At 41.2% G+C, this 26,598-nt stretch overlaps 1 protein-coding gene across 1 annotated transcript in view; it reads right to left on the bottom strand.

Annotated features, from left to right (window-relative positions):
* The window catches only part of prtga (protogenin homolog a (Gallus gallus)), a 35,205-nt gene that overhangs the window by 8,045 nt on the left and 562 nt on the right, over positions 1–26,598 (bottom strand). The window contains exons 2-10 of the mRNA XM_037795475.1: positions 23,887–24,189; positions 14,460–14,604; positions 14,128–14,261; positions 13,435–13,731; positions 13,176–13,335; positions 12,537–12,784; positions 9,920–10,084; positions 8,037–8,342; positions 6,967–7,155 (exon numbers count right to left, since the gene is read on the bottom strand). Coding sequence (XP_037651403.1) covers positions 6,967–7,155; positions 8,037–8,342; positions 9,920–10,084; positions 12,537–12,784; positions 13,176–13,335; positions 13,435–13,731; positions 14,128–14,261; positions 14,460–14,604; positions 23,887–24,189 — 1,947 coding nt within the window. The remainder of the gene's footprint in view (positions 1–6,966; positions 7,156–8,036; positions 8,343–9,919; positions 10,085–12,536; positions 12,785–13,175; positions 13,336–13,434; positions 13,732–14,127; positions 14,262–14,459; positions 14,605–23,886; positions 24,190–26,598) is intronic.

Genomic DNA, 26,598 nt, shown 5'->3' with positions numbered 1-26,598 from the left:
TCAGTGAGGTTTTCTGGTGTGATGGTGTGGTGGGAACCAGAGGTGAGGCAGTGCGACAGATGCTCAGTGCCGTAAGTCCTTTGGTCAGTTTCTGCAGCACTCGGGGCAGCAGAACAGAAGAGCTCCGCTATCCATCACCCTGTCACCGCCAGTCTTTTGAGAAAATAAGAACGGCCCTTTCTCCGGCCCCAGTGAGGCCTGCTGGTCAGTGGTCAGCGGCCACTCCTATTCAGGACCACAATCTGGGGGTCAAATCGACGGACAAAATCCCCTGGGAAGGACATCGCTGACGGTCAACAGCAGTTGCAGGCCTCAGTGACCCTGAAGACCCAGCAAAAGCCATCTGACCAAATGTCCCTTTTACCCCTAAAAGAACAATGATCGGGGACTGATTTGAATGTTGCACACCATATCGAGAGTCATATCTGTCGACAGTAAAATAAATGCACACTGATCCCAAACCTCTTTGATTAACGTATCTAAAATGCTTGGTCACAGTTTGGTGGGAAGATAAAAATCACTTTTGCTTTACTACTTATGCTTGACAAATTACGATCAAAGTATTTCTAATCAGAGATCTTTGAGGTCCGCTAGGAACTTTTAAATAGGTAATATTCATATTACTATGAGTGCTACCTCTAGACTGTTGCTTACTAGTGTCACTGTGTATCAACTGTAAAATACGCTGCATTAGATGCCACTCTTTTAAAACAATATATTCTTGCAGGCATGTTGGTTACAGAAGCGCATAAAGAAATGTATAGCTCAAAAATGAAGATCCTTATTTTGCTCAACTTGACACTAAAATAATCTTGACTCTATTATTATCATTACAATCCTGACATGTCCTGCAGAAAACACACTTCTATTGCGGTATGAGACATTTAGGGGTTCTTGAGAAGAGGCAGACCACAGGAGATGAATTTGTGTCCATGGAGGTTAGTGAAGTTTAGGAGGGGTGGAGTCGAGCTACTTGCACCCCCATGCAGCCCTGAGGAGTTTCACTGGAGCCAGACCAGGGCCAGCAGGTCAGGCCGAGATTAAACTCTGAAAGAATCTGAGGTCACGGGTGTGGAATACGAGATGAGCCTCTTTTTTTTTGCTTGGAGATTCTCCCTGCCGAAAACTATATGTCTATTTGCAATGACAATTAAGGATAAAAGATTATATAGTTACATAATAAACACTGCATCATGAATTGCTGGAAGAATTCTCTGCACAGGGTACATAAATGTTGCGCATACCAAGACTGATCTGGAGGAAAACAAGTTATATATTTCTTTTCGTTGTTGTAAGAGCTAAATAAAACCAGAGGGCCTGCACTTTGTGTTGTCCAGAGTTTCCTGCCCAGTTTGTGATGCCTCAGTGTCCACCTCTAAAGAGGAGCAGGCACATAGTATGCACCTCTACGCAGCCCCACAATACAATGGGCCTGCCGTAATTATGTGAGAGAGTAGCTCTGCGAGGGGGGAAGCTGTGACATCTGGGCCACGACCTTTGACATGGAATCTGGGCAAGCTAAATCCTGCAAAAGGAGGGGTGATAGGGCTCTCTCTGAGGGGAGGAGGGGGGTCAAGCGGAGGAAGTGAGTGGAAAAACAGGGCAACACCAAGAGTCAAAATAAATGCCACTTAATAGGTGATGACACAGTGTCCTGATAAGAGAACATCACTCACAATGGACCTGACACCTGAGGCTCTTACCTTAAAACATTATATGATGTGACCTAACCCAATGATTATACTCTCTAGCACAGATAGCTAGCTTTTCTATAAGATACTGATATTAAGGTGGCAACTAACGCTTATTTTTATTGTCAATTAATCTATCGATTATTTTCTCGATTAAATGATTAGTTGTTTGGCCAGAAAACTGTGAAAAATGTCGATCAGTGTTTCCCAAAGCCCAAGATGACATCCTCAAATGTCTTGTTTTTGTCCAAAGCTCAAAGATTTTCAGTTTACTGTCATATAGGAGTAAAGAAACCAGAAAATATTCACATTTAAGAAGCTGGAATCATCAGAATTACCAATTAATTGATTTTCAAAATAGTCTGATTGATTTAATAGTTGACAACTAAACGATTACTTGAGTAATCGTTGCAGCTCTAGTCAAATGTACTAAGCTTTTTTATATAAAATACTGATATAAAGGCTGCAACTAACGTTTATTTCTATTATCGGTTCGTACCACAAATTCTCTGAGCCAAAATTAATATTTTCAAATGTCTTGTTTTGTTCCACCAACAGTCCCATCCCGAATGATATTCAGTTTACAGTGACATAAAACACAGACAAGCACATTTTAAAAGCTGGAAACACTTAAATTTGGCATTTTTGCTTGATTAAAAGACTGAAATGATTAATCTATCAAAATTTATTTTCAAATAATCTACTAATTGTTTCAGCACTACCTGATAGAGCAGTGGATGCAGAAATAGAGTTACAAGATATAAATGTGGCTGCATTACAACACATTGTATTCTTAGAGTGCTGCGTTCTGCTCGAGTTACCATTCCTTGAGTGAAGACATGCTTCTGTCCTTCCCACTACAATAAATCTCACATGGCCTTACTCCCATAAATTATGCTGTTTGTATTAAAGGGCATATTTGAGCCATTTGTGGTCACCCCTTTTTTTTTTTTTACAGCCAAAATGCAGATCCTGTTGGCCTCTGAGGTTTTTGTTCTGCCCTGCGAAAGGCCCCCCAGGCCACAGCAAGCCAGGCCTGAACAGGGGCCATAAATGTCAACTCCTGCATGAACCCTCACACCAGCATCTATCATCTCTCTCCTCCCCCTCTCTCTTTGGCCCTTACTCACACAAATCAACACATACTGACACTCACATGAGTTAAGCACAAAATTACCTTTTCAAATGATGGTCAGAATACAAATCTAGTTTTCACACTAAGCATGCTTTGCCTTAGTGTGCCTTGTCTTGTCTTTACTAATAAAAGAAGTGGACAAGGTATAAGATAACCTGCAGCGATGACATAAAGCTAAAGTTGTGCACACAGCGCTGCCTGGTGCCAACAGGTATGAGAGGTATTCAAGCCTCGACTACGACTACAAGTTCTTCTCATGAGCCGAGCAGAGAATACACATGCGAGGAAAGGTCACATCACCGTGTCATTTATACCCAACTGGAGCCTCTCCAACGCATTCCTGTCTCTCAGGGTGTGCTTTCAATCATCTGGATTGGTCATAAGTGATAATTTAACAGCCGGCTTAGGGCATGTCCTTCTGCAGCCGTACACAGAGCTGAATCTGCAGCATCCAGTTAGGCCACAGCTGACAGTTCAGAAATCAATGTTATTGGCAAAATAAAAGGCATGGCTGCTGTGGGATTATAGGAAATGCCATTTACAGTACAAACTGATTTAATTTGCAAAGCAATCACCTGCTGAGGAAAGTCTACAGTCAGCATTTGGTAGACTCAAGGACACAATATGTGGACTCTTACATTAGAGCATCTGTAGCTTCAAATATTTAGAGAGTACTTCAATATGCAGATATTTGCAAATAATACCTCAGAAGTAATCTTCCCAAAACAATGTATATGTATAATATATAATAATATAATAAATTTAATATAATACAACATAGTTACTGTTCAATATTGTAATTTTACTGTTACAGTACAACAGAAATTTGGATAATCCAAAGCCCTGTCCACTCTCTTTCCATTCAGGTCATGTGCTCATTTGTGAGTAACATTACTAGTTGTCATTATTTGATGAGACCGGCTTGCAGTAAATAACATGTTGTAGCAGATACAATCGTATTCATTCATGATTAAATAGTCCAATAATTGATCTAAAATTAATATTCCCTTATGTGTTATCACTGTGGATACAGAGTAGTTACGATGTTCAACCCTTGTGGAACAGAGGGTCTAAGATGCCCCAACTCATCACCTGATCACCTTTAAAACCAGACTATGTAACTTCTGAGACAAGAAATAACATATTCTTCCTCTTCAATAGATTTGTGTTTAAAGGGGAACTACTCCCATTTTCAAAGTTCATACATGTTATTCCTATGGTCTAAGGCAGTCCAAAAATATTAGTAAGTATGAACAACTCTCTCTAAAATCCCAAAACTAGAGTGCTAAAACTCAAACTTAGGGTGTAAAGTGTGGAGCTGCTCTATAGACAATGAATAGGGAAAGATATGATATGTATATGAAACAGAGAGCACCCAGGGGAATGTTCTGAGTATATGGAAACATTTTCTGTTTCACAACTGAGAACGCTACACTAGAATAAAGCTCGTTTGGGTATAAAAAAAAAAAAGAAACATTCGGTGGGTCTACAAAATCAGCAGTCCATTCATTGTCTATGGAGCAGCTCCAGACTTTATACCCTATGACATCACAAGTTTGAGGTTTAGCACTCTAGTTTTTGGATTTGGGAGAAAGTTGTTCATGTTTACTAGTAATTTTGGACTGTCTTAGACCATAGGAATAACATGTATGAATTTTAAAAATGGGTATAGTTCCCCTTTAATGAATGGTGCAGCTATGATAATAGCAAAAAGTAATGTCTTGAAGTAGGAAGTAATAATTGGTAAAAAGCTATTTAGTCAGATTCCTCCCAGCACAGCAGGGTTTTCTCTGATGCAGGATGTGTTACAACACAGGACCTCAGATGCTTGTGCACAGTGCTGCAGAGCTAATTCATGAGAAAGAAATCTCAGAACTGAGAGATAGTGAGCTCACAAGACTTGTTCATTGTTTGGCCTACAGCTCAGTTGGTGAGAGGCTGCATTTCCTTTAAGTCCTGGCTAATAAATTATCTTTGTGGCTCTCAAAGCCAAACACAATGAGAGTCTTTGAAGTCAATGCTCCTCCAGCAACGCTGCTCAAAGCAGTCATAAAACACATAATAAATCTGCCTCCACAAAACAGCTTCCCTCTCTTCAAAACACAGCCCTGCAAAGCTCCTTTATCAAAGAGGAACAAAAAGATGATTCTTTTTATTCAGCTGAAGCTCTGTTTTTGATGTTGCTAATTTTGTTGATTGGCTTAATATTTATCAGCAGCTTCCTCTTCCTACCAGAACATGTATTCAACATTCAGAGCAATCTGATAAAGGAAGAACGAGCACTCAGGCCACGTATAAAAATCTCTCCATATTAATACATACCAATACAACCAAGATGACGATAGCATTAAATAATATGGAAGACATTTAATTCATAAAACACAAATTAAACTGAATTTAGTGGATTTTTTCTGAAGATATTATCAAACTAGCATCCCAGGTATGACTTTATATACAAGTTAGTTTAGTAGTTATTATAATTTTATCAGTATTAGCGTTCATTAATATCATCAGTAGAAACAGGAGTAGTTGCCGTTTGTTTCATAGTAGGCGTAGCATTAATAGTAGTGGTGTTTAACCCATTGAACTAAATATCTAACTAACTAAACGCCTGCAGCAGTTAGAGTTAACACCTAAAGTAATTTATAGTGCCTCCTCATCTTTCTTTCTTTCTGATCCCGTTGAAGCCCAGAGCTCCCTGATTTACAAGTCAGCTGCTGACCACCTGGTTGACCCCTCTGGACACAGATGGTCAGTTGTCCACTGCATTGGCCGGAGCCCCCTCTCCTCTCTCAAACAAAAAAAAAGCCAAAATGAATCTGACCTAAAGGCCAAAAGAGCTGTGATACTTCCCAAACACCATCCAGCAGCTGCTGAAAAGACACACACACTGAAATCCTGAATAGAGGTTGGGAGGTCATGGAAGTGGGCTGTGGTGCTGTTCTGTTTCACGGCTCTCCTCCACACATGACGAGACTTAAGCCAATTAATCACTCATAAGCTTGGCTGTCAATAGATGCTATTTCACTAAAGCTTTTGTGAGCTTAAACATTTTTAAATGACCGTTAAGACATGCAAGTTTTTTTCTTACACTATTTGTAGAGATGTGGGTGCGTGCTCAAATCCTTCTAAGTTGTCATATTGTGTCATGTTAATGTTATATTTTTTTATTTGGCTTCACATACTTTAATATGTGAACAAGAGTACTTAAACTGCCTAATGACCCACTATAATCACTAACATATATGAAATGTTATGTGCTAGTAAGGCCAATAATTGCGCTAATTTAGGAATTAGATAGCAAAAATATACCTTTTTCACATCACAACCAGCAGCACTGATAATAACTTGTACTTTAAAGCACTAATGACTTATAGGAGTTTTAAGAAAAGTACTTGTTCTTCAGCAAGATACTCTAAAATCTTATCAGATCACCCGCTGTATAAAGGGGACTTTTGATGTAAATATGAAGCTTCTGTCGTGTTGTTGTTGAGTGTTGGTGTTCACAAGAAAACCATGAAAATACTAGGGATGCACCGATACCGGATCGGATATTGGGCCAATACCAAGTCAAATAGCTGGATCGGGTATCGATGACAACGGGGCCGATCTATTCAATTCGGTTCTATGTTTTTATACAATATGCATTATACACTGCAATTTGAATTCCTGTTTAAGTTTTGACCAATTTGTTGCTCATTAAAAAGTTTTACATTTCAATTGTAATTCCTGTAAATTTGGAAGATTTTTTACCAAGTTGCTTTTGTACGATTTATTATTTAATAATAAATAACATTTCAGTAAATTTAAATCTATGTTATAGATTTTATTTTAGAAAGATTTGTTATTTATTACATTTTGTTTTACAAAGTTAGGAAAGCAATGTTTACATCAAGCCTGATGTTTCCTTACACATAATAGAATGATTCGAGTCACTTTAACACAGTGAGGCATACAGCTTATTAATTAAACACTGGTATCGGATCAGTACTCGGTATCGGATGATATCCAAAGCCAAGGTATCGCTATAGGGACCGAAAAAGTCGGATCGGTGCATCCCTAGAAAATACTGTATGATGTCCTGCATACCAGGTACCACAGTGGCAGCAGGTAACTCAAATGATCTGAAACAAGACTCACCAAGGCCTCCGATGGTGTATGTATTATCCAAGGCACGCAGCCCAATCGGCGCCCTCTCTGACTGGGTCTCCTCCTGGTAGAAGAGTCTGAAGCCTTGAACACTGGCTGAGTTCCTGGGTGCCAGCTGCCAGCGCGCCAAGATAGTGGTGCAGTTTAAAGGCTCCAAATGCAGCTCAGGAGCCATAGGAACTATAGAGGGAAGAGTCGGAAAAACATTTATATTTAGATAATGATATTCCCAGATGGATTACAATCCTACACTAACACAAGAAAGAGTTCACAAATAGTCTTTTCGGGTTTGTGATAACAAAAACACTCCAGATGAAAGTCCATGTGAATCAAAATAAGCAGTGCTGCTTCTATTGTTCTTCTATGTGTATCTTGTGACTTTTAAGAAAACAGGAACTTGTTCTTAGAAAACTGGAGTCTCTTCACCAAGTTGTTGTTTCCACTGTTCCCAGTGTTTATGTGAAGAACAGAGGAGGTCCCTTTTCTTTGAAAAGTGAAACTACCATCTGATGCCTTACCAGCTGTTTCACACTCAATGCAGACCAGAGACAACCACACTAGCAGTCAGGGGAGCCATTTCACACATTTTTATTTTAGGAATGAGGGGAATGAAGTTTGCCAATTGAAGACTCCTGTCTGAGTTTAAACTGGAGACAGAGGGCAATAGAGATGGGCAGGAAAAACAAATCATCCCTTCCCCCGCCTCAAAGCTTCAGATGTGGCTCTAAACAGCCATATACTCTTTCCCACCCAGAGGCCTGAGTCGCTCCCTTTATGACCCATGACTGAAACCCTTCCAATGTTACTGACAGTGCAGGGCAAAGGTCACAGAGTAACAAACGCAATGCCTTAACAAGATTATTAGAGCAAGCTCCTCTCTCAACTCTCTCATGGTTTAAGCAGAAGAAAAAAGTTCAGTGATAATTCAGCTTTTTGGATCAACTTCCTGTATGTGTAGAAGTTAATATTTTGTGCCGGCATATTTGAAATTCTGAAAATCAAAAAATCTTAACTTCATCATCTTTAATAAATTATGAAAGCAACTCTTCCAAATGTTGTACCTCTAGCACTGGATGCCTTCGGAGTGCGGTGGGATGTCCAGGCAGACTGCTCGCCCCACCCAACGCTGGTGGCAGCAACAATACGCAGGAGGTAGATGGTGTCAGGCTGCAGGCTTTCCAGGAGATGCTGGGTTTTGTCTCCAGGTAGCTCCATCTGTGAGACTGTATTCTCAGCGCTGGTGCGATAGGACAAACGGTAGGCGGAGACTCGGCCCCGACTCAGCTTGTCTGGAAGGGGCTGCCAAGACACATGGATGTCCACGGGACTGCGGCTGGTGAGGCTGAGCTCAGGGGCACGGAGCGGAACTGTGGACCGACAAGACAGACAGGTTAAGACCAAAATAACTGCTGTGAGCCAAGAAAACAGAAAAGTCGCCCCTGATGCTTTGAATAGCTGTTCCTTCTGGATGTTTGTCTTTACTGAAAAGGAATAGGGGAACCTTAGGAACTTTTTCCAAACATACTAGATCACTGTTGAATATATTTTGATAACCATATACATTCAGCGGCCTCTCCATGAGATGCTTCAGTTGGTTCATTAAGAGCTGAAATCAAGATGTGGAGCTTAAAATAAAGATGAACTAGAGATTTGGTCATTGTTGTGAAATAAACCCCGACAGGTCCATGTGGCACCCCAACGCGAAGCGGAGGGGTCTTGCATCACCCTGAAGGGGTTTATTTCACAACAATCACCCCCTCGCTTTACATTATCCCGCTTATTACACGGCTATTTACTTAAGAAATCATTAATTCAACACAAAAATGGTGCGCCAGAGTCCGACATCAGAACTACGCCCATAGCAATGGTCTGTTATAAAGAAATAACAGACCGTAGAACGCCGTGATTGACCTGATCAGAATCGAGTATTCAACAAACCTGCGTAATAAAGACATATAAACACCTGGCAAAGTATTCAAAACCACCTCTGTGGTTGTTCCCTCTACAGTAGGTGTCTCCAGGACCACATTTTGCCACGATGGCACACACACAGAGTCATGAGGTCAAGACAATACCAGCCATACGCTGTCGTGGCAGGTAAAAAATATCACCTGTGTTTAATGTTGTACCATACTGCACCAGTCTGGAGGACAGGAGTTTAGATACAAACTAGGGTTGGGCGATAAGAAGATTATATATACCCTGAGACAATATCATTTTGTCAACCATCTATATCGTAGCAATCCAATTGATATGTCTGGTTGTATTAGGCCATTGTGGGCACACACTAACCTACAAAGCTGCAGGCTCTGCGCCCCATTATCTCAGTGACCTCACTCAGACCTACACAGACCGAGGATATGAAACAGCTACACGTCCTGTTTTTAAGTAATATTTTCATGTGAAAATCTGACACACAGGATCTTATGTGTTTAAACTAATCACAACACATTCTATTTATTTCTCCCCTAATTAGAAATGGATTAAATTGTCTTTACCAGAGCGTCTATTTAAGGTGACCTCGAGCTTGCCCTGCAAGCTATGTAATATCATTTAATAACTTCAGTCATGTAGAACAGACACACGGCAGCCTTTGACCCACAGGCCATGAGCAAATGAGGTTTGCCTGGAATTCAAAGACACTCGAGGGGCATGGGACATAAACACAGACACACATGAGCTTGTGTACGTAGGCACACACAAAAATAATTTGATTGTCTCTTACATCAAAAACAAAGCTCATTCACTGCAGTAAAAAATATTCTGTAAACAAACATCCCCTGAGCTCCTACTGGAATAACATAGAGTCTAACAGTCTGTTTAAAGATCAATAATAGGAGTTTGTCCTTTATCTGTCCATCTCACTCTCTATATATGATTTTGTATTCACTGTGGAGGACACAGGATTATATTGTTTGTGACCTTCACTAAGTGTATGCCTCACCATCCTCGAGCGTGTGCTGGAACACGTTGTCCGACATACGACTGGCTCCCATGGGCATGTAGGCCACCACGTAGAAGGTGTAGTTGCGAGCCGACTCCAGGTCATCAATAATGTAGCGAGTTGTATCGTTTCCAATGACAACTTGATATTCCTCGTTGTTTAATCCTGGACAAATGACAACACCATAAAATGAGTTTTATATAAAAATAAACCAAATCAACAGTACTTCTGGATAAAAGGTTCTTATTTTTCGAAAAAAAATATATATACAAAGCAGGAGACCATCATCATATCCAGTCCGCAAAAAGGTGTAAACATTATAAAAGTCAATGTTGTTGCTATGGAACAAAACCTTATAACACTTTGTTATAAAGTTCCAAATTTTTACATGTCATTACAAAATATTGTACAGATACAGTCATCACTTCCTGCAGCAGTTTACTTGCACTAGTTTTGCAAATGACCTATTGTGTAATAGTTATTTAATTAGAGCAGATTAGCAAAGTCACACAAAAGATGTATTTGTGTCCTGGGGAAAAAAATTACCTGGTCTGATTTCTGACTTGGTAAACAAGGTGCTTGAGACGTAAACAAAAAAAAGCTTTCTCCGTAGTCTGAATGCATAAGTAAGCCTCTCTGGGAAGTGTAGCAAAGTCTGCTTTCCTGTCCAATTCACACCCTCCCACGGCCCTCACAGAATACACACTTTTGGACACTCCATCACATGGGCTAATTAGTTCCTCCTTTCATTAGAGCCTCCATTTAGTGCTGAGCGTCTTTCTCTGCAACCTCAGGTACAGAGCGTACTGACTGATACTCTGTCAATGTCAGTGAACAACCATTCTCTGTGTCACTAAATCTAAATCAAGTGCACAAAATCCCTGACAGGTGCCAGTTATTCAAGAATAACACAGAGGGAATTTGTTCAACTTGTTCTTTTTATGTTGACCTCCTTATCCCCAACAAAATCCAGCAGGTGTTCCTTTCTCTCTGGTTGAATTCTGTACATTTCACCTCCCCAATGGAAGTCAGTGGCATTATAATTAAGTGCAGTGCTTGAATGAACACGCTGAATTTTCTTCTCAAATGTTGCATTGTTTGAATGTGACTCTTGTTGTCAACAGCAAGAGTTCCCAGGGAAGCTGAAAGGCTTTAAGGCTTTTCTGCTGCCACATTACATCCCTTGTGCTTTATGTGAAGAGTTTTGTGTGCGTCCTGCATTAAAAAGAAGGGAACCTGAATCTCGAAACCCCACAGGGCTACAGTCTATAGAGGACTATTCCTGTTTATCAAGAAAAAGCCGTTGTTCTTCTTTTCTTTGGAGACACATTTCTTTTTTCTATCACTTGACCTCTGCCCACCAACATAGGATTAACAACACATAGTCAGCTCCCACAATATATTTTCTATACAGGAAGTGGCAGAGTTTAAGTTCCTAAACTGCTATTTCCTTAGGTCTTTAAGGGAAGCTTTGCAGATTTTCAACTGGCTTTGTATCGTTGCATTGTGGGTGGAAATGAACGATGTTTGGCTCCCCTCCATGTTAACGGCGGCCGGAGCTCCCCACTCACCCACCGGCAATAGTCCACTGGATGATACGTTTCGCGATTCGGATCCTCACTGGTAAATGAGCGACTAGTGACGCTAACATGGAGGGGAGCGGAACATTGTTCATTTTTCATATATCACCCACATTTCAACGATACAAATCTGGCTGAAAATGAGCAAAGTTTCCCCTTAAAGGGGAACTCCACCAATTGTATGCATCAAAGTGTATTTAGAGGTCTTAAGAAGTACTACAGCATATGTGCAAAAAGTTTTATAAAGCCTTTTGTGGCTCCAAAGGGAGCAGTGTGAAGTGTGATAAATTGAAGACTAGAGGGTTAAAAATGAAAAACATCTGGGGGCTTGGAGTTAGAAAGAAATTAACGCCGAATTCACACCAGAGCAGCGGTGAAGTACGACCTGCGGAGAGCTGCCATGCAAAGTCTATGGAAAGCTGCGATGGCCGCTCCCGAGCTCAGCGAGTGCAGTCAAACTAAAAGTTGGGAAACGTTTTTAGCAGTGAAGTGCGGCCAGAGAGTACCCACAGCCAATCAGTAAACAGATCCTGTTACTTCTGTGACATGTTGACCTATGTTTCAAAAAATGTCTTCCTACCTGAAACACATTAACACGCCTCCCGGCCACAGAGAAATGTAATTTTTGCGGAGAGCCGCACTTCGTCAATGCCCGGTGTGAATTCGTCGTAAGGCTGTCTCCCACTCCTCATCTCTGCTTTAGGCTAGCGCATACATTCATAGGCTAGCGGCTCGACCAAACTGTCAGAGGTCTGGTTGCGTTGTAGGTAATGTAGGCGCCAGGTTTTAACCAGGAGTAATAATGGAAAACATGGAATAATAGTTCTGGTTCTGATGTATCAATTTTGATCCTTTTTGTTTTAAACTGTTCATTGTGCATCCAACAGTGTTATGGGAGTGCAATGCTAAATTGGTGGAGATCTCTTTTAAAGGCCACTAACATGAAATATTTAAATATATCAATGGAAACCTTCCACTAGAGTCAGTATCCCTGTGTGACAAAAAGACAGTCTCTTGTTTGTTTACACACCACTCACCTTCAGCCTTCATGTAGTGCACTGAGTAAGCAATAACTTTATCTGAGTTATACTGAGGCCTCTCCCAAGCCAGAAGGATGGCGGAGCTCGACACGGTGTCAGCTCGGACATCCCTGGGAGCACTGGGCCGATCCTCAGACATCACCACAATGAGCCTCGCCATGGAGAGGACCGATCCCAGCTCGTTCTCTGCCTGGCACTGATAGATGGCATCGTCCTCAGGGATGATCTGGTTGATGACCAGTTTGCTATGTGACACAGACACACACAGATGAAGAGTATGCACACAGATGGCTTCATCCTTTACCAGGATGTAATCTTTCTATAATTACCTTTAACAAGCACTGACAGTTGAATAAGGAGCGGGAGCAAAATAAAGGGAAACAACTAAAACCCCATTTGCACCGCTGTAAATTATTCAGTTTCCTTTCTACTGTTGCGACAGTAGTGAATTATTTATTTACGGTGTTTTAAACTGGCCAACAAACACTATTAAACGAACGTTTCACGGTCCAGTAAAAGGAGTTAGGGTTCCTGTTTTCATTACCTCTGTGCATACAAACGCAAATACATGTGACTGGCCAGGAAAGAGATTTATGTATCTCAGGAATTAACCCTTAAAAGGAAAGAGGAATATACCTGTTGTACATCTTGATTCGACCATTGGAGTGAACTTTTTCTCCGTTCTTGAGCCAAGTGATTTGAGGCGTTGGAACTCCTTCAGCTTGACACACAAAGCGGGCGGTGCCTGCACGTGGACGGGTCAGGCTCTCTGGCCACTCGACCAAGGAAGGTGGAGCTTTAGAAGAAGAACAACAATGAGATAAATGTAAAATAAATGTTTTTGATTTATGAATTATCAAAACTAAATCCACGCCAAACTACGTTATATCTTTACCTAACACAGTGATATTGGCTGAAGCGACTGTATAGTTCCGCGTGCCAGGAGTGGTGGCTCTGCACATATAGACTCCTCCATGCTGGGGCTTGATGTCTGTGATAATGAGGTTGCCGTTTCCCAACACTTTGGTGTTGTAAACGTCAATAGACTTGCTGTCAGCTCGGCTCCAGGAGATGATGGGTCGGGGATTGCCTGTGGCCATGCACTCCAGGATGGCATTCTGGTGCAGCGACACTGAGATGTTCTGTGGGCCGGAGATAATGCGTGGTCTCTGGGGAAGCTGAGGCCTGGGAGCTGCAGGGAGAGGGAGGAAGGCAGCTTTAGTGCATGTGGTGTGATGTGACGGACATTGTAGATTTGAGTGAAAATGCTATCTCTGTCCTGTCCCTTTAGCCAATAACTAAGCCTCTCAACAAACTACTGACCAGTCTACAACTGCTTGAGAGACACAAAACAGTTACCTCATTGAGATACTGCAGTATTGGTTTTAATATGATAACACTTTTGCAATTTCTCTTATAAAATACATTATAGAAGAACACCCATCACATCTTCCTTTTGTATACAGTAGGTTTAGGTAAATGTCTACAGCAAACACAGTTTCTCCTTTGTGATGGATATTTCACTACTAAACTGTGTGTTGATGCCCTTTACACAATACATTTGCAAAAAGAGAGCTGGTTGACACACCTGGGGTGACAGTGAGGGTGGCCTCCGTGCTTCGGCGGCGGCTGGCAATGTTTGTGGCGATGCAGCGGTAATTTCCAGCATCTGCCCGCTGCACCCCGTAAATCTGAATAACACCACTGGGCAGGACTGTGATTCTGGATGAAAGAGATACGACACAGCATTAATCACTTACAATAAATAAAGCAATTACATATCAAACATTCCTAATAACTGATAAAGGATAAGAACGGTCATAGATTATATTTCACGTTCTGCTTCAAAATATCTGCTGTCCAGTAAGTATGTGAAAAATGAATACCGTGAAGTTAAACTGAAAACAACAGAGTGCATACCTTTCTGTGGCAAGGGGTAATGTGACCCGATTGAACTCCCAAGTGATGATGGTAGGAGGGTGTGCACTGATTTTGCAGGAAAACCTGGCGACTGAGCCATCAGTCACCACTATGGACGTCGGCTGGATTGCAAAAGCGGAGATACCTGCAGCAAAAGAGAGCAACATTTATCTTCTAGTGTATCAGAATGACATGGTATATACTGTCTCCCAGTATTGGTAATTTAACACAGCTACATTTATCAGCTTCTCTTCAGCAACATATTGAGGTTGCACATTTGCCAAAAGGCAATAAGAAGAGAAGCAGCCCAGATGAACAGCTTCTACTAACACACAAACGTCACTGTGTCTCGTACAGTACAATTCCTCCCTGTAACCAAGATAGTATTTCATGTTTTTATCTCTTACATGTGGTCTTTCTAAGAAAAAGTCAAAGGAAACTTGTTTCCCTTGAGGTCTTTCTTTGCAGTGAAAGTTGGTGTTGTATTTCACTCCTTGCGTTGCCAGAAAACATGCGTTGACACAAAACTAAAGCACATTAGAAGTCTAAGCCAAGACATGAAATCAGTCAAAAGCCTTAGATAACTGCCCACAATGTCAAGGTTAGAGAGAAACTCACCAATCAGCAAGGAAAGATGATACGAGGGGAAGTTCAATCACTATTAATATAACTTCTACCACTCTTAACTAACCACTTTTATAAACATAGAGTGTTTGTGGCCGCCGGTTCTACAGTATCAATCCAAAGGATGATTAAATCTTATTATCTATCTCTGAATTGCCTCCCTTCCTTTTCAAACATTTTGCTGTATTTCAGACATCCATCCATCTCAGTCAGATCCAGTGGATGTCAGAAAACAGAGATGCCTATTACCTAAAGCTGCAGACCTGCTGAGTGCTGCGGGAAGGTGATGACTGGAGTGGAACAGCTACATCCTGCGTGGATAGGGTTTCCCTGAAACTGAGCTGTTGTCAGCCACAAGCTGAGCAGCAAGCAAATGAGGCCCGACATGAATTACAATAAGGCCTTTTATGGTGAACTGAAGAGCTGACAGAAACGTATGCATTTTATAATGATTTAAGTTGTTTTAGCCCTTTTTTGTTAATGAATGCTCTTTTTGACAGCGGTTCCTCCTGGGCCGTAAAAGTCCTAAAAGCCATTAAGGTCACCCACTGCTGCACCATCCCCCTCTGTGCTCAAAAAGCTGCAAAAGCCTGAGGTCAATCATTTGTTAAAAGAAATCAATTGCACTGCTGTTTGTGATAGAGAGCAAATACTGGGATTATCAGAAAACAGTAAGCATCACAGCACGCTAGCATGTTATTCATTATCATAAATATACCAAATAATCCATGGTACAGACAGAGATGGACAAATCAATAGATTGTACATTATTTTTTCCAATGGACCAGAAAAATAAAGCTGTATAACTTTGTATTCTACCAAATTACATCATTTATAATTTCAGTTTCAAGTTGCAAAACTGCTTTCAGGATGAAACTATCATCTCTCAAGAAATGGATAACCAAACACAGTGTGTTGCTCTTTGACCTCCATGCACAGATCCAAAGCTTCTTCTGCTGCAGCGAGCCATCAGCACTCAGCAAAGAAGAAACAGAAAGGAGCAGGAAGCAGGGCATAAAGTTGAAATCACATCTGTCAGTTATTCAGTGCGAAAAACATCCCCAAAAAAATATCAAAAATGGTTCAATTCTGCCACAATCTTTTGAAGATGCTGCATAAAACCCACAAATACACATATGTGGATAACCTTAATATGGATAAATGTAAAGCTAATTCAATATTTCCTAAGTGAGTACTGAAAACCTCATGAAACCGAAGGGGAAACAACCATAAACAGTGAAAATACATAAATGTCTGACTCGCACATTGCCAACCATAATTCTTTGTACTGAATTGGATATATCCAACATCCTTATCAGTATATTTTTCCACAGAGACATGTAACATCACGCCGCGGTAACCTGTGCTTTCGAGAAAAATCTACAGGGAGTCCCTCCACTGCCATAAACACACTGTAGTGTCTCAGAGAGCCATGATGGATGGCTGCGTGAAGCAGTGTTGCCAGGTGTTGGGGTGCTAAACAGCAGGAGAGCTCTGACTGCCAAAAAAAAACATTCAGTGAATTATGACTTTTACACAACTGACAGGACCTTGCCTCAAAATCAAGCTGGAATTTGTGGAGAAAAGAGCGCCTCATTTTGGCCAAGGGAAGGGTGATAGTTTTGGTCGCTGAGATAAAATATAGACAAATCATTTGTATTTCTGATCACTAGATTATTTTTAAATTCATTTAATGATTAGTTAGTTGTAGAGATGTTTTTTAAATTGGCTGCTGAGTCTATTTTCTTTTTCCATTGTCATAGTGCCGTCGTAGGACTTGATACGAGAGACTTTAGAGGAGTATGAATCGATATGACTCTGTTTATTAAATGATTGGATGTTGCTTACAACACATCTGTTTTCCAGACTGTGAGGGAAAATAGCGGGTATATGCCTGGTATCCTTCTTGTCGGACAAGATGCAAACTGTCGTCACGATCAGATCCTTTCACCATAGACCCATTTAATCAAATTAGTCCTGAGCTGTTACCCCTCCTAGCTCCGCTGTGGTTGTTTGATGTGAAGACAGAAGCCGCGAGAGGCATTCAAACCCCCCTCCTTCACATGCACACCCTCTCCCAAACCCCCATGTGTTAACGCAGGCTCTTACAGAAATGCCATTATGCGCTCAAGTGATATGGCTGCAGGGCATGAGAGATGAGCTGCACTGATCCTCTGCCTCACTACTTTGCCTTTCAGTCAAATGATGCTGGATTGACAAACAGCGGGATGATCATTGATTATTGATTAACTACTAAGACAAGGAGGGAAATCTATAACTGCTAGGGTTTGTCGAGCATTGGCCAGAGCACTCCCGGCTGAAAACAGGGAGGCTGACCTTCTGCTTTGAGCGATGATGTTTGCCGAGGGGCATCTAATGTGGAGATGAAATTATTAAAGCAAACATGTCAAGCTGTTTGTGATTTACTTTAACTATTTGCATTCAGCCATATATTCTTTGTTTGTTAATTAAGACTAAAATGACATTTTTCACTTTCACTGTGAGTATGTGTGCGTCATTTCTTTTATTCCACCAAAATATATTCATATAAAACCTTTGGTCTTGTTTGCCATACCACTTTAGCCAACTAGAAGAAGAAGAGGAGTAGAAAAAAGACAAATACATTCCTCAGCCTGTTCCCCAAAAGCATGAAGAAACAGTTCTGACTTCCCAGCAATCTCACCTCTGACCTCTGACCTCCACAAATCCTGGCGAGCACCAAAGGCCCTACATGACCACCCCCAAACCAGCACTACTGCTCACTGCAAACTGCCTAGAAATCACTCCAGCTGTGACGTTTTTAAATGCTGTTTTGTAATAATATCCTTTTCTGCTGTATCGATGACATCTACCAGTTGCTGCTACCGCAACAAATAAAACAATACATGTGGTCCAGCTGGTGCATGTCGAATCACAATGTTAAACTAACTGCATGCTTGACGTAAAGTGACAGTGAGTTGAAAATTCTGAGCTAAAGATATGCCAAATATGAGTCTGTCCACACCACATACCTTCCTGGTTTATTACAGTACGCCCCCCCTACAGTCCAAACCTGAAAAGTAAAGCTATATTTGCGTCACTTCAGCTTGCAACAGATGGGCCTGCTGATGCCAGCAGCTCAGCAAACTGAAGGTCAGTGGACAGGTCAGGCCCAAACAAAGGTTCCCTTACATACCAGGAATTAGTTCAGCCCTCTCTCATCTGGTTACTGTGGTCAGTTTCTCAGCTAGGGCGCAGCACAGCATAGTCTACCTGCATGTGAGCTTGAACACTGACAGCGCCGTCACGGTGATAAAGCACTTTTTACACATCTCATATTAAACAATATGCACGTTCTACATCCTACCTATACTTCTCTTATTCAGGTAGAGGAACGCATTCTGTGTCAAATAGATCCTCAGTGACATTGAAGTGCCAGGACATCATTAAATTGTCAAACAAGGAAATGTGATGTTTTGCAAAATCCAAACGCCAAAATGAATCTGGAATAAACTCAATTCTTTTCCACTTAAGGAACGATCTGAGAAAACAGCCACATCCAAAGTAGCCTAATTCTTCAACTTTCTAATAAACGTAAATGTTGTCATCGACAGGAAATGATGTTAACTTCAATCTGGTTTTAACATTGTGGATGACACAAGTTGAATCGATTGCTCTGGATGTCAGTTACAACAATTTGTGTGTGCAATGTCATGTTAAAATCAGTATGGTAATCACAAATTGATACACTCCATCAGTGGGAATGCGACACATAATGTTATATAACACAGCTGAGCTGTTAATAAAGCTATCCTCCGACACAGGCCCAAGCATCTACTTTCTACAAGGCCCTCAGTTTCAACTGCTCCTGGAATTGGTGTTTTGTCCCCAGCATCAATAATGCCAGGGTAGCAGAGCATTATCATTACAGACAGGTCAATGATTTTTTAAGCTATCAACATGTCTGAAACCATCTGGACTGCAATGTAAAACTAGACATCTCTGGACAACCAGAGCATCTGACAGTGCTCGGAAATGTAAACGCAAATGTTGTCATCGACAGTAAATGACGTTAACTTCAATCTGGTTTCAAAATTGTGGATGACCGAAGCAGTTTGTGTTCAGCTAGTTCAGCTATGTGGCTGGCTATGAAGGCCCCCAATCATTCCCAACCCAACCTACCCCCCCAGGGGCCAATCTTTTAGGGGAGACATTAAAATTGATCATCTTCTCCCGATCCTGCAGGCTGCATGCTAAATTGATGGCTTTCAGCATCAGGAGGCCCGTTAAAAACCTTCACTGAATCACTGGAACAAGCATGAAAAGTTTTACATGTGCTCTTCTTCTGGGCTCTATTCCTGTGCACTGGAGTGCATCACATGGTTACACCAAAATAAGTTTTACTCATTCAACAACTCCTACTGAAAAACGTCGCTATTTAATTGAATGGTGAGTCCTTTGCAATGTTCAGTGACCCCACTGAACATTAATAAAAGGCTCTTGGAAAAAAAAAGAGGGCTGATAAGCAAGAAGGAGAAGAATGCAAAGCTGAAAAAGCCCACAAATCAATCACTAGCTGGTTGGCAGATGTGCCGCTGCTACACACAGGCTGCAGGACAGTCAAGTGACCACTGGCCTGGCTAAACAAAGACCTATTCCCATGAGCGGCGTGACCTCTGAAAGCACCGAGCGGACGGTGGGGGAGCGGTGTTGGAAGGAGCATTCATCCCCTCCTCCAACCTCTTATCTCTGCTACAAAGTTTTCCAATCATTCAACAGCAACCTCCACTCACCACAGACAGTGGCTTCATTGTCTTTAATCTCCGTATCATAACATAGAGCTGAAGAAGTCAATCTGTAAATAGCTACATCTGTTTTTTTAACAATAGCTTTATACGTTGTCATGACGTATTAGAAGGATAAGTTGATGGCAGACAAAATAAAAGTTGTGTTATAATACGACAGATGAGTGAGAGAAAGAAAACAAAGGTAGACCCACTGATGACAGCAACTGATAAAAATAGATCCCACTTTATTGTAGGAAAGATTTAAGTCCTGTGCTCTGTCTCACTGCCCTCCATCTATTGAACAATTTAAGGAAACCTTTGACCTCTGGGCCTGCCGTTCAGGGGAACCATGGTAACCTTTCGTGTCCAGCAGAGGAGAAAAACAAGATTCCAGGCTTTGAGTTGTCTCACTTCAGGCCGTTTCATTCATTCACTCCACAGCTCACACTGTGCGAGGTTTGCTTTCGTCTTATTGGGGTTTCTAATTGTGCAGAGCCAGTGCTCCTCAGAATCATTCCTTAGCAACTTAAAATAACGCTGGGGTCCTGGCCTGGCTGCCTATGGACACACCATTAAGGTCAAATAAACTTTGTACATGAGCACCAGCAGCTCCTTCAAATAACTCCTTTAAAGCTCATTCTGATCGCTATCGGTTTCGGGACTGAAAAAGTTGGATCGGTGCATCCCTAGAATAAAGTGAATAATCCATATATGATATATTACATCTGTAACTGTGAAAGTGACTTTACTAGGTAGAAACAATCACACTAAAAACTGTAATCTAGGATGCCATTACACTTATTCTGGCACTTATTCTGTGGAAGAGAAAAACTTGGATCGGTGCATCCCTTAAACAGATCTGCTCTGGGTGACAGTTACAACAAGGCACTTTGTGTGGGTGTCATGTTAAAATCAGTATGGCAATCACAAATAGATACACTCCATCAGTGGGAATGCGACACATAATGTTATGTAACACAGCTGAGCTGTTAATAAAGCTATCCTCCAACACAGGCCCAAGCATCTACTTTCTACAAGACGGACCAGATGCCATCAGTTTCAACTGTTCCTGGGATTGGTGTTTTGTCCCCAGCATCAATAATGCCAGGGTACAGCAGAGCATTATCATTACAGACTGGTCAATGATTTTTTTTAAAGCTATCAACATGTCTGAAACCATCCAGGCTGCAATGTAAAACTAGATATCTCTGGGCAATTTTCAGCATGTGACAGTGCCTAATTTACACCACGCCACAACTGAGCCATACCTGTAAAAGTTGATGAGACATTTTCCTGAGTTTTCAAGCCTTATTTACCTGTAATCACACGGTACAAGAGGCCAAAAAAGGAAGCTAACTCGGGAGGCAATCTCTCTACTGAGATCCCCATCAATCTGAAGTCTATTGACAAAAGTCACATGGCGAGGCTCATGTGTCACATTCCTTTTCATCGAGGCCAAATCCCTTCTCACCTTTGTGCTTCAGCAAACCAATGTTTAAGGTTACTCTCCATCACCATCACATTCCTCAAAGAACAACTAGCAGGTCCAAAGCTTCAACACATGAGCATAGGATTAAAAAGATCACCAAGGGTACCAATCCTGCAGACATACAACATTGTCATTCTTACCACATCTTCTAAAAGGACAAAGCTATTGGAGATGAAATGGTAGCATAAAGAGGGATATGTAACCAGCTCTGGAAAGGAGGCAATGAGGCTCCCCTTATGTACTATCCATGATAAATGTTGGTGATAAACACAACGTCATGTACAGCTGAAATAGTTTAAAGACAAATGACCACATATTGCCACTATCTCTGAGCAGACTGAGCAGGTCAGGACAAGAGGCGGGTCATAGAAGAGAGCCATGCTGGTTAATGAGGATTGCCACCCTGACTTTTCAATCAAAATGTAAACTTAGAATCAATGTCTGATGTTTAACTTTTACAATTTAATGCAATTAGCCTTTCAGTGGTGAACATGTCCAGCTGTTCTGTCCACTGATATCAGGGCAAACAATCGCCCCCCCCAAAGAAACCCTTTTCTTTTGCGAGCACAGGGGCCAATGTGGACAAAAACGGTCAGAGTGAAAAGCTTTTCACCCTTTCACCAGAGTAGTGGGGCAGAAAACAATTGTGTGGAAAGCCTCCAGCCCCTACTGACCTGGTAAGACCTGCAATAAAGTTTGGTCATTTAGAAACTCGAGTAAGGCAGTGGTACTGGGAAACAGCAATTCACAGTTGTGTGTGTGTGTGTGCGTATGTGTGTGGGCACACCACTCGTAACAACCCCCACTGCTACCTCTGTGTCCTTCAACTGAGCATTTCTCAGGTATGTGCAAATTTTATGAGCTTCCAGATAGACCCTCAAGCAGGTCTAAGTGCCATTTTAAACAAACTAGTAAAGCTTACTGGCAGCCTTTATCACCTCTTAACTTCAAACTATAAAGCAGGTAAACCACTCAATTAATTAATAAACCATACATATTTACAAGCACCGTGAAATATCGGAGTCACGACTGGGATCTCTACAAGAGCGTCGCATGTAGTCAAGTACAACTTTAGAATAATTCATGTAAACTGGCTCAAGAAACTCAACAACCGTTATGTAACTCACACTGATTGCACTCCATTAAACCAAAGTCCATTAACAATTATTACAAACGTGCTGGCAATGATATCAAGCTATTAATCTGTAAACGGAGGTGATCGATGATGGTCTTAGAGGAAACCATTTTTTACATGAAAGCAGACTTATTATTCTTTTTTTTTTATCTGTTTAAAAGTGCTAAATGTGAGATTGGGAGCATTTTTATTGCTTCCGCATGGCTCTCAACATGGCAACAGCTGAGCCGGTGGCTCGTAGCTAACGGTGCTAACAGTGAAAACAAAGGCAACACTGCTTACAGAGCCAACAGTGTTAACCTGAGGATGAACCAGAGGTGTCAGCTGTAACCGCCGTACGAGAGCAATGCAGAGCAGCGGCCTTGAGCTAACCAGTGGGGCACGCTCACATGCACTAAAAGCACGCACGGCCGGTCCGGCTATGTCAACATAGCGAGGAAAAACTCGTATAACAACACACACAGAGGGAGAGCGACTTCACTTTCTGCTCAGGTAGACATTACTCCTATATATCTTTACATAGCAAATGGTTGTTTGATGCTATATTAATGCTTTGGATATTATATAGAGCACATTGGAGGAGGAATAGACTTCAAAGTAAAACAATCTTCCACTATGGAATTAAATGGAGACAAGGATTAAAATACAATCTCAGGACAAGACATGCAAAAACAGCTATTTTCTGCCTCATTAAAGTCAATATAAAACACAATTTCAGCAATGTTAAAAATGCATGTTTTACTACAGGGGAACACATTGCAGGCGGGGTAAAAGGGTTAACACACATTCTGCAAAAGTGGCACAGCAAGATGCATGGCCCGTGGTGTGGGAGGAGGGGATATAAGGTCCCAAAAGACCAACTCTGCCTGAAGCTGCTCTACTCCCCCCTTAAAATACGAAGCCAACTCGCACAGCACTGGAGGAGAAAGCATTCCAAAAGAACAATTCCTCAAGCGATCATGGTGCAATAACATGAAAGCCCCAGCCTGTGAATAGGGGTCATCTGCTCTTTAGCATTGGAGAGCCGGTATCCTGGACAGCTCCTAACCTTTCAAATCTGCTGCCCCTTCATTAACACACTAATGGGCATATTCCCCTTCCAAACAGCATCTATTTTGGGCTCTAACTTTGAAGACTTTGTCCCTCTTCCTTCACCGCTACCACCAAAGCTGCCTCGAATGCAACACTGAGCAGCAAAATGAAACAAATAAATAAAATAAACACTAATGTGTATAAACCTCCTTGGATGATTCATGCAGGGAGATTTCAATCTCATCCAATGATTATTGTAAGTAAATGGTAGCAAACAACTAGAATACATGACATTTGACTCTGCCTGAACATCATTAGAGTTGTCCATCTCATGTCCTCAACACTGTTATGTTTCCAATGTGACTCCAGCACGATACTCACTTGCGATTGTAAGACGGGCTTTCTGGCTCAAGATTGCGCCGTACTTGTTCTGAGCGAGGCACTGATAGAGCCCTTCATCTGATTTGTCTCCTCTTCTGCTCTCCACCTCTGAAATATAAAGGGAGCCATTGGAGAGCAGGTACACCCGTTCGTTCTCCACCACTTTTACTCCGTTCTTGAGCCACCTGACGTCGATGGGTGACTCCCCGTGTGCCTGACAGTCCAAGATAACAGCTTCTCTCCGCATGACGGTGACATCATGGGGCTCCTTGATGAAAAATAACTCGCTAAAGCATAAAACACCTGAAGAAAGAGAGAAGAAGAGCATGTGAGTGAAAGTGGTTATCAGCATGGGACCAGCACTAAAAGAAGTCCCGTAAAATTAGTGAGTTTTCAGTCAGTAATTACACTTATTGGAGGCTGTGGCTCAGTATCATTAAGCGTGACACTGATTAAAAAATTTCCTATTAAGGTGAAATATCACATTTGAGAGTCTTGGAGAGGTCTACTGTCCTGTACAGTAATCACATTGTAGCTTTCTTTCTGCTCCACTTTAATCCAATTGCTTACGGCTCATAAAGTCACCAGCTGAAGGTGACACTGTTGATCCTATTACTCCCTTTAGTTTACACAGAAACCTATTACTGATCTCTCAGCATGAGCTTTAGGTAATGTTTCATTAATGTGACCTCTGTGGACCAAATAGGGACACAGTGTCATTCCTAATAACAGGCTGTAATTCAATATATCAACAGAATACATTGCAGGTTCTTCACTTCCAATTCAAAGCAATAACATAACAACCTGCAACACTTTCTCCCAAATCAAAGAAAGGGACCATTCATAAAGCAAACCATATATCTCCATCATCAGCTCTATGTTTGATATGTTATGTATTGATTTTGTATTAGCAAATTGTTCTTTGTTGGACTGACATACTGCTGATCTCTCATTTCAGCTCTGTAATCGGATGATCCTGGTTAGAAGATCACAGAGTCCCACTGTAACTAAATACTTTGTAATACTTAACAATAGGGGTGTAAGAAAACATAGATACGCATGAGTATCGCGATATTATGTTGTGCGATATCGATTCTCCAAAACACTGGTTTGATTTTTAATTAACCTCTTAAAAATCTGTCTGCCTGCCATTGGGCCCGGGCGCTATTTGGTATTTCGGAGGTTGTAGCGGGCTCAGTTTTAAAGCTCGAGTGAAGTTACTGGCATCATATGAAACTATCCATATGAATCCATTGCTACCAACCATGTTGGAGAAGGAGGCTAAATAATGCTCCAAACTTACGCTAAATTTTTCAAAGGGGTCCCTTGACCTCTGACCTCAAGATATGTGAATGTAAATGGGTTGTATGGGTACCCACGAGTCTCCTCTTTACAGACATGCCCACTTTATGATAATCACATACAGTTTGGGGCAAAAACCATGCAGTTTGTGCATGCCGTATAAATGTGTTATATTTGCCTATTCTAAAATTGTATATTTCTGGTTTGTTCTTTATACTATGACAGCTTTCCTAAAATTAAATAAAAATTTTTAAAAAATCACAATATATCGCCTTACTCACAGTATCGCAATATATTGCAATATATTGAATAGTTACCCCTGTATCATGAGAGGTATCATAATGCCAGATTCTTGCCAATGCACAGCCCTACTTAAAGGTCCCATATTATAAAAAAGTGAGATTTTCATGTTTTTTTATTATAAGGCAGGCTTAAGTCCTATATAAATACTGTGAAAGTATCGAAACTCTCAATCCACAGGGAAATCCACACAGTCCGTATTCAGAAACTCTGCATCTGAAACAAGCTGTCAGGATTTCTGCCCATTTGTGATGTCACGAATATACAATATTTAAACCCTTTACACAGATTTAAACATAAACATTATAAATGTGTCCCAGTTTATTCCTGGTTGCGGTGTATATGTGAATGTCTTCAGCTGACAGGAAATACACATGGACCCAAGCTGTTGCCTAGCAATGCAATTTCTTCACAGTTCCGTCGAAATATGCTAAAACGGAGCGTTTCAGACAGAGGGTAAATACAGGTATATTCAAGCAGACAGTATGAGGAAAATAAAGGTGTTTTTTTAACATTACAGCATATAAACATGTTCTAGTAGAAACACAAAATACAAGTATGATCCTGAAAATGAGCAAAATATGGGACCTTTAACAATATGAACACTGTCACTTTAATCTTGCTCAGATAAGCTATCATTCTCATTTAAGGGTCCCATATCATGCTGATTTTCAGGTCATACTGTCGGCCTGAATATGCCTGTATTTACCCTCTGTCTGAAACGCTCCGTTTTAGCTCATTTCAACGGAATTGCGACGGAATTGCAACAGGATTGCGTTGCTAGGCACCAGCTTGGGTCCATGTGTACTTCCCGTCAGCTGATGACATTCACAGGAATAAACTGGGACACATTTAGAATGTTTAGGCTTAAAACTGGGTAAAAGGTCTAAATATTGTATATTTGTGACATCACAAATGGACAGAAATCCTGACAGCTTGTTTCAAATGCAGAGTTTCTGAATATGGGCTGTGTGTATTTCCCTGTGGCTTGAGTGTTTCGATACTTTCACAGTATTTATAAAGGACTTAAGCCTGCTTTATAATAAAAAAACATGAAAATCTCACTTTTTTATAATATGTCCCCTTTAAAGCATAAATATGACTGTTAAA

Source organism: Sebastes umbrosus, chromosome 2 (genome assembly GCF_015220745.1).
Source record: "Sebastes umbrosus isolate fSebUmb1 chromosome 2, fSebUmb1.pri, whole genome shotgun sequence".
NCBI lineage: Eukaryota > Metazoa > Chordata > Actinopteri > Perciformes > Sebastidae > Sebastes > Sebastes umbrosus.
The sequence above is the reverse complement of the archived record's forward strand: the minus strand, read 5'-3'. Positions and strand labels throughout refer to the sequence as shown.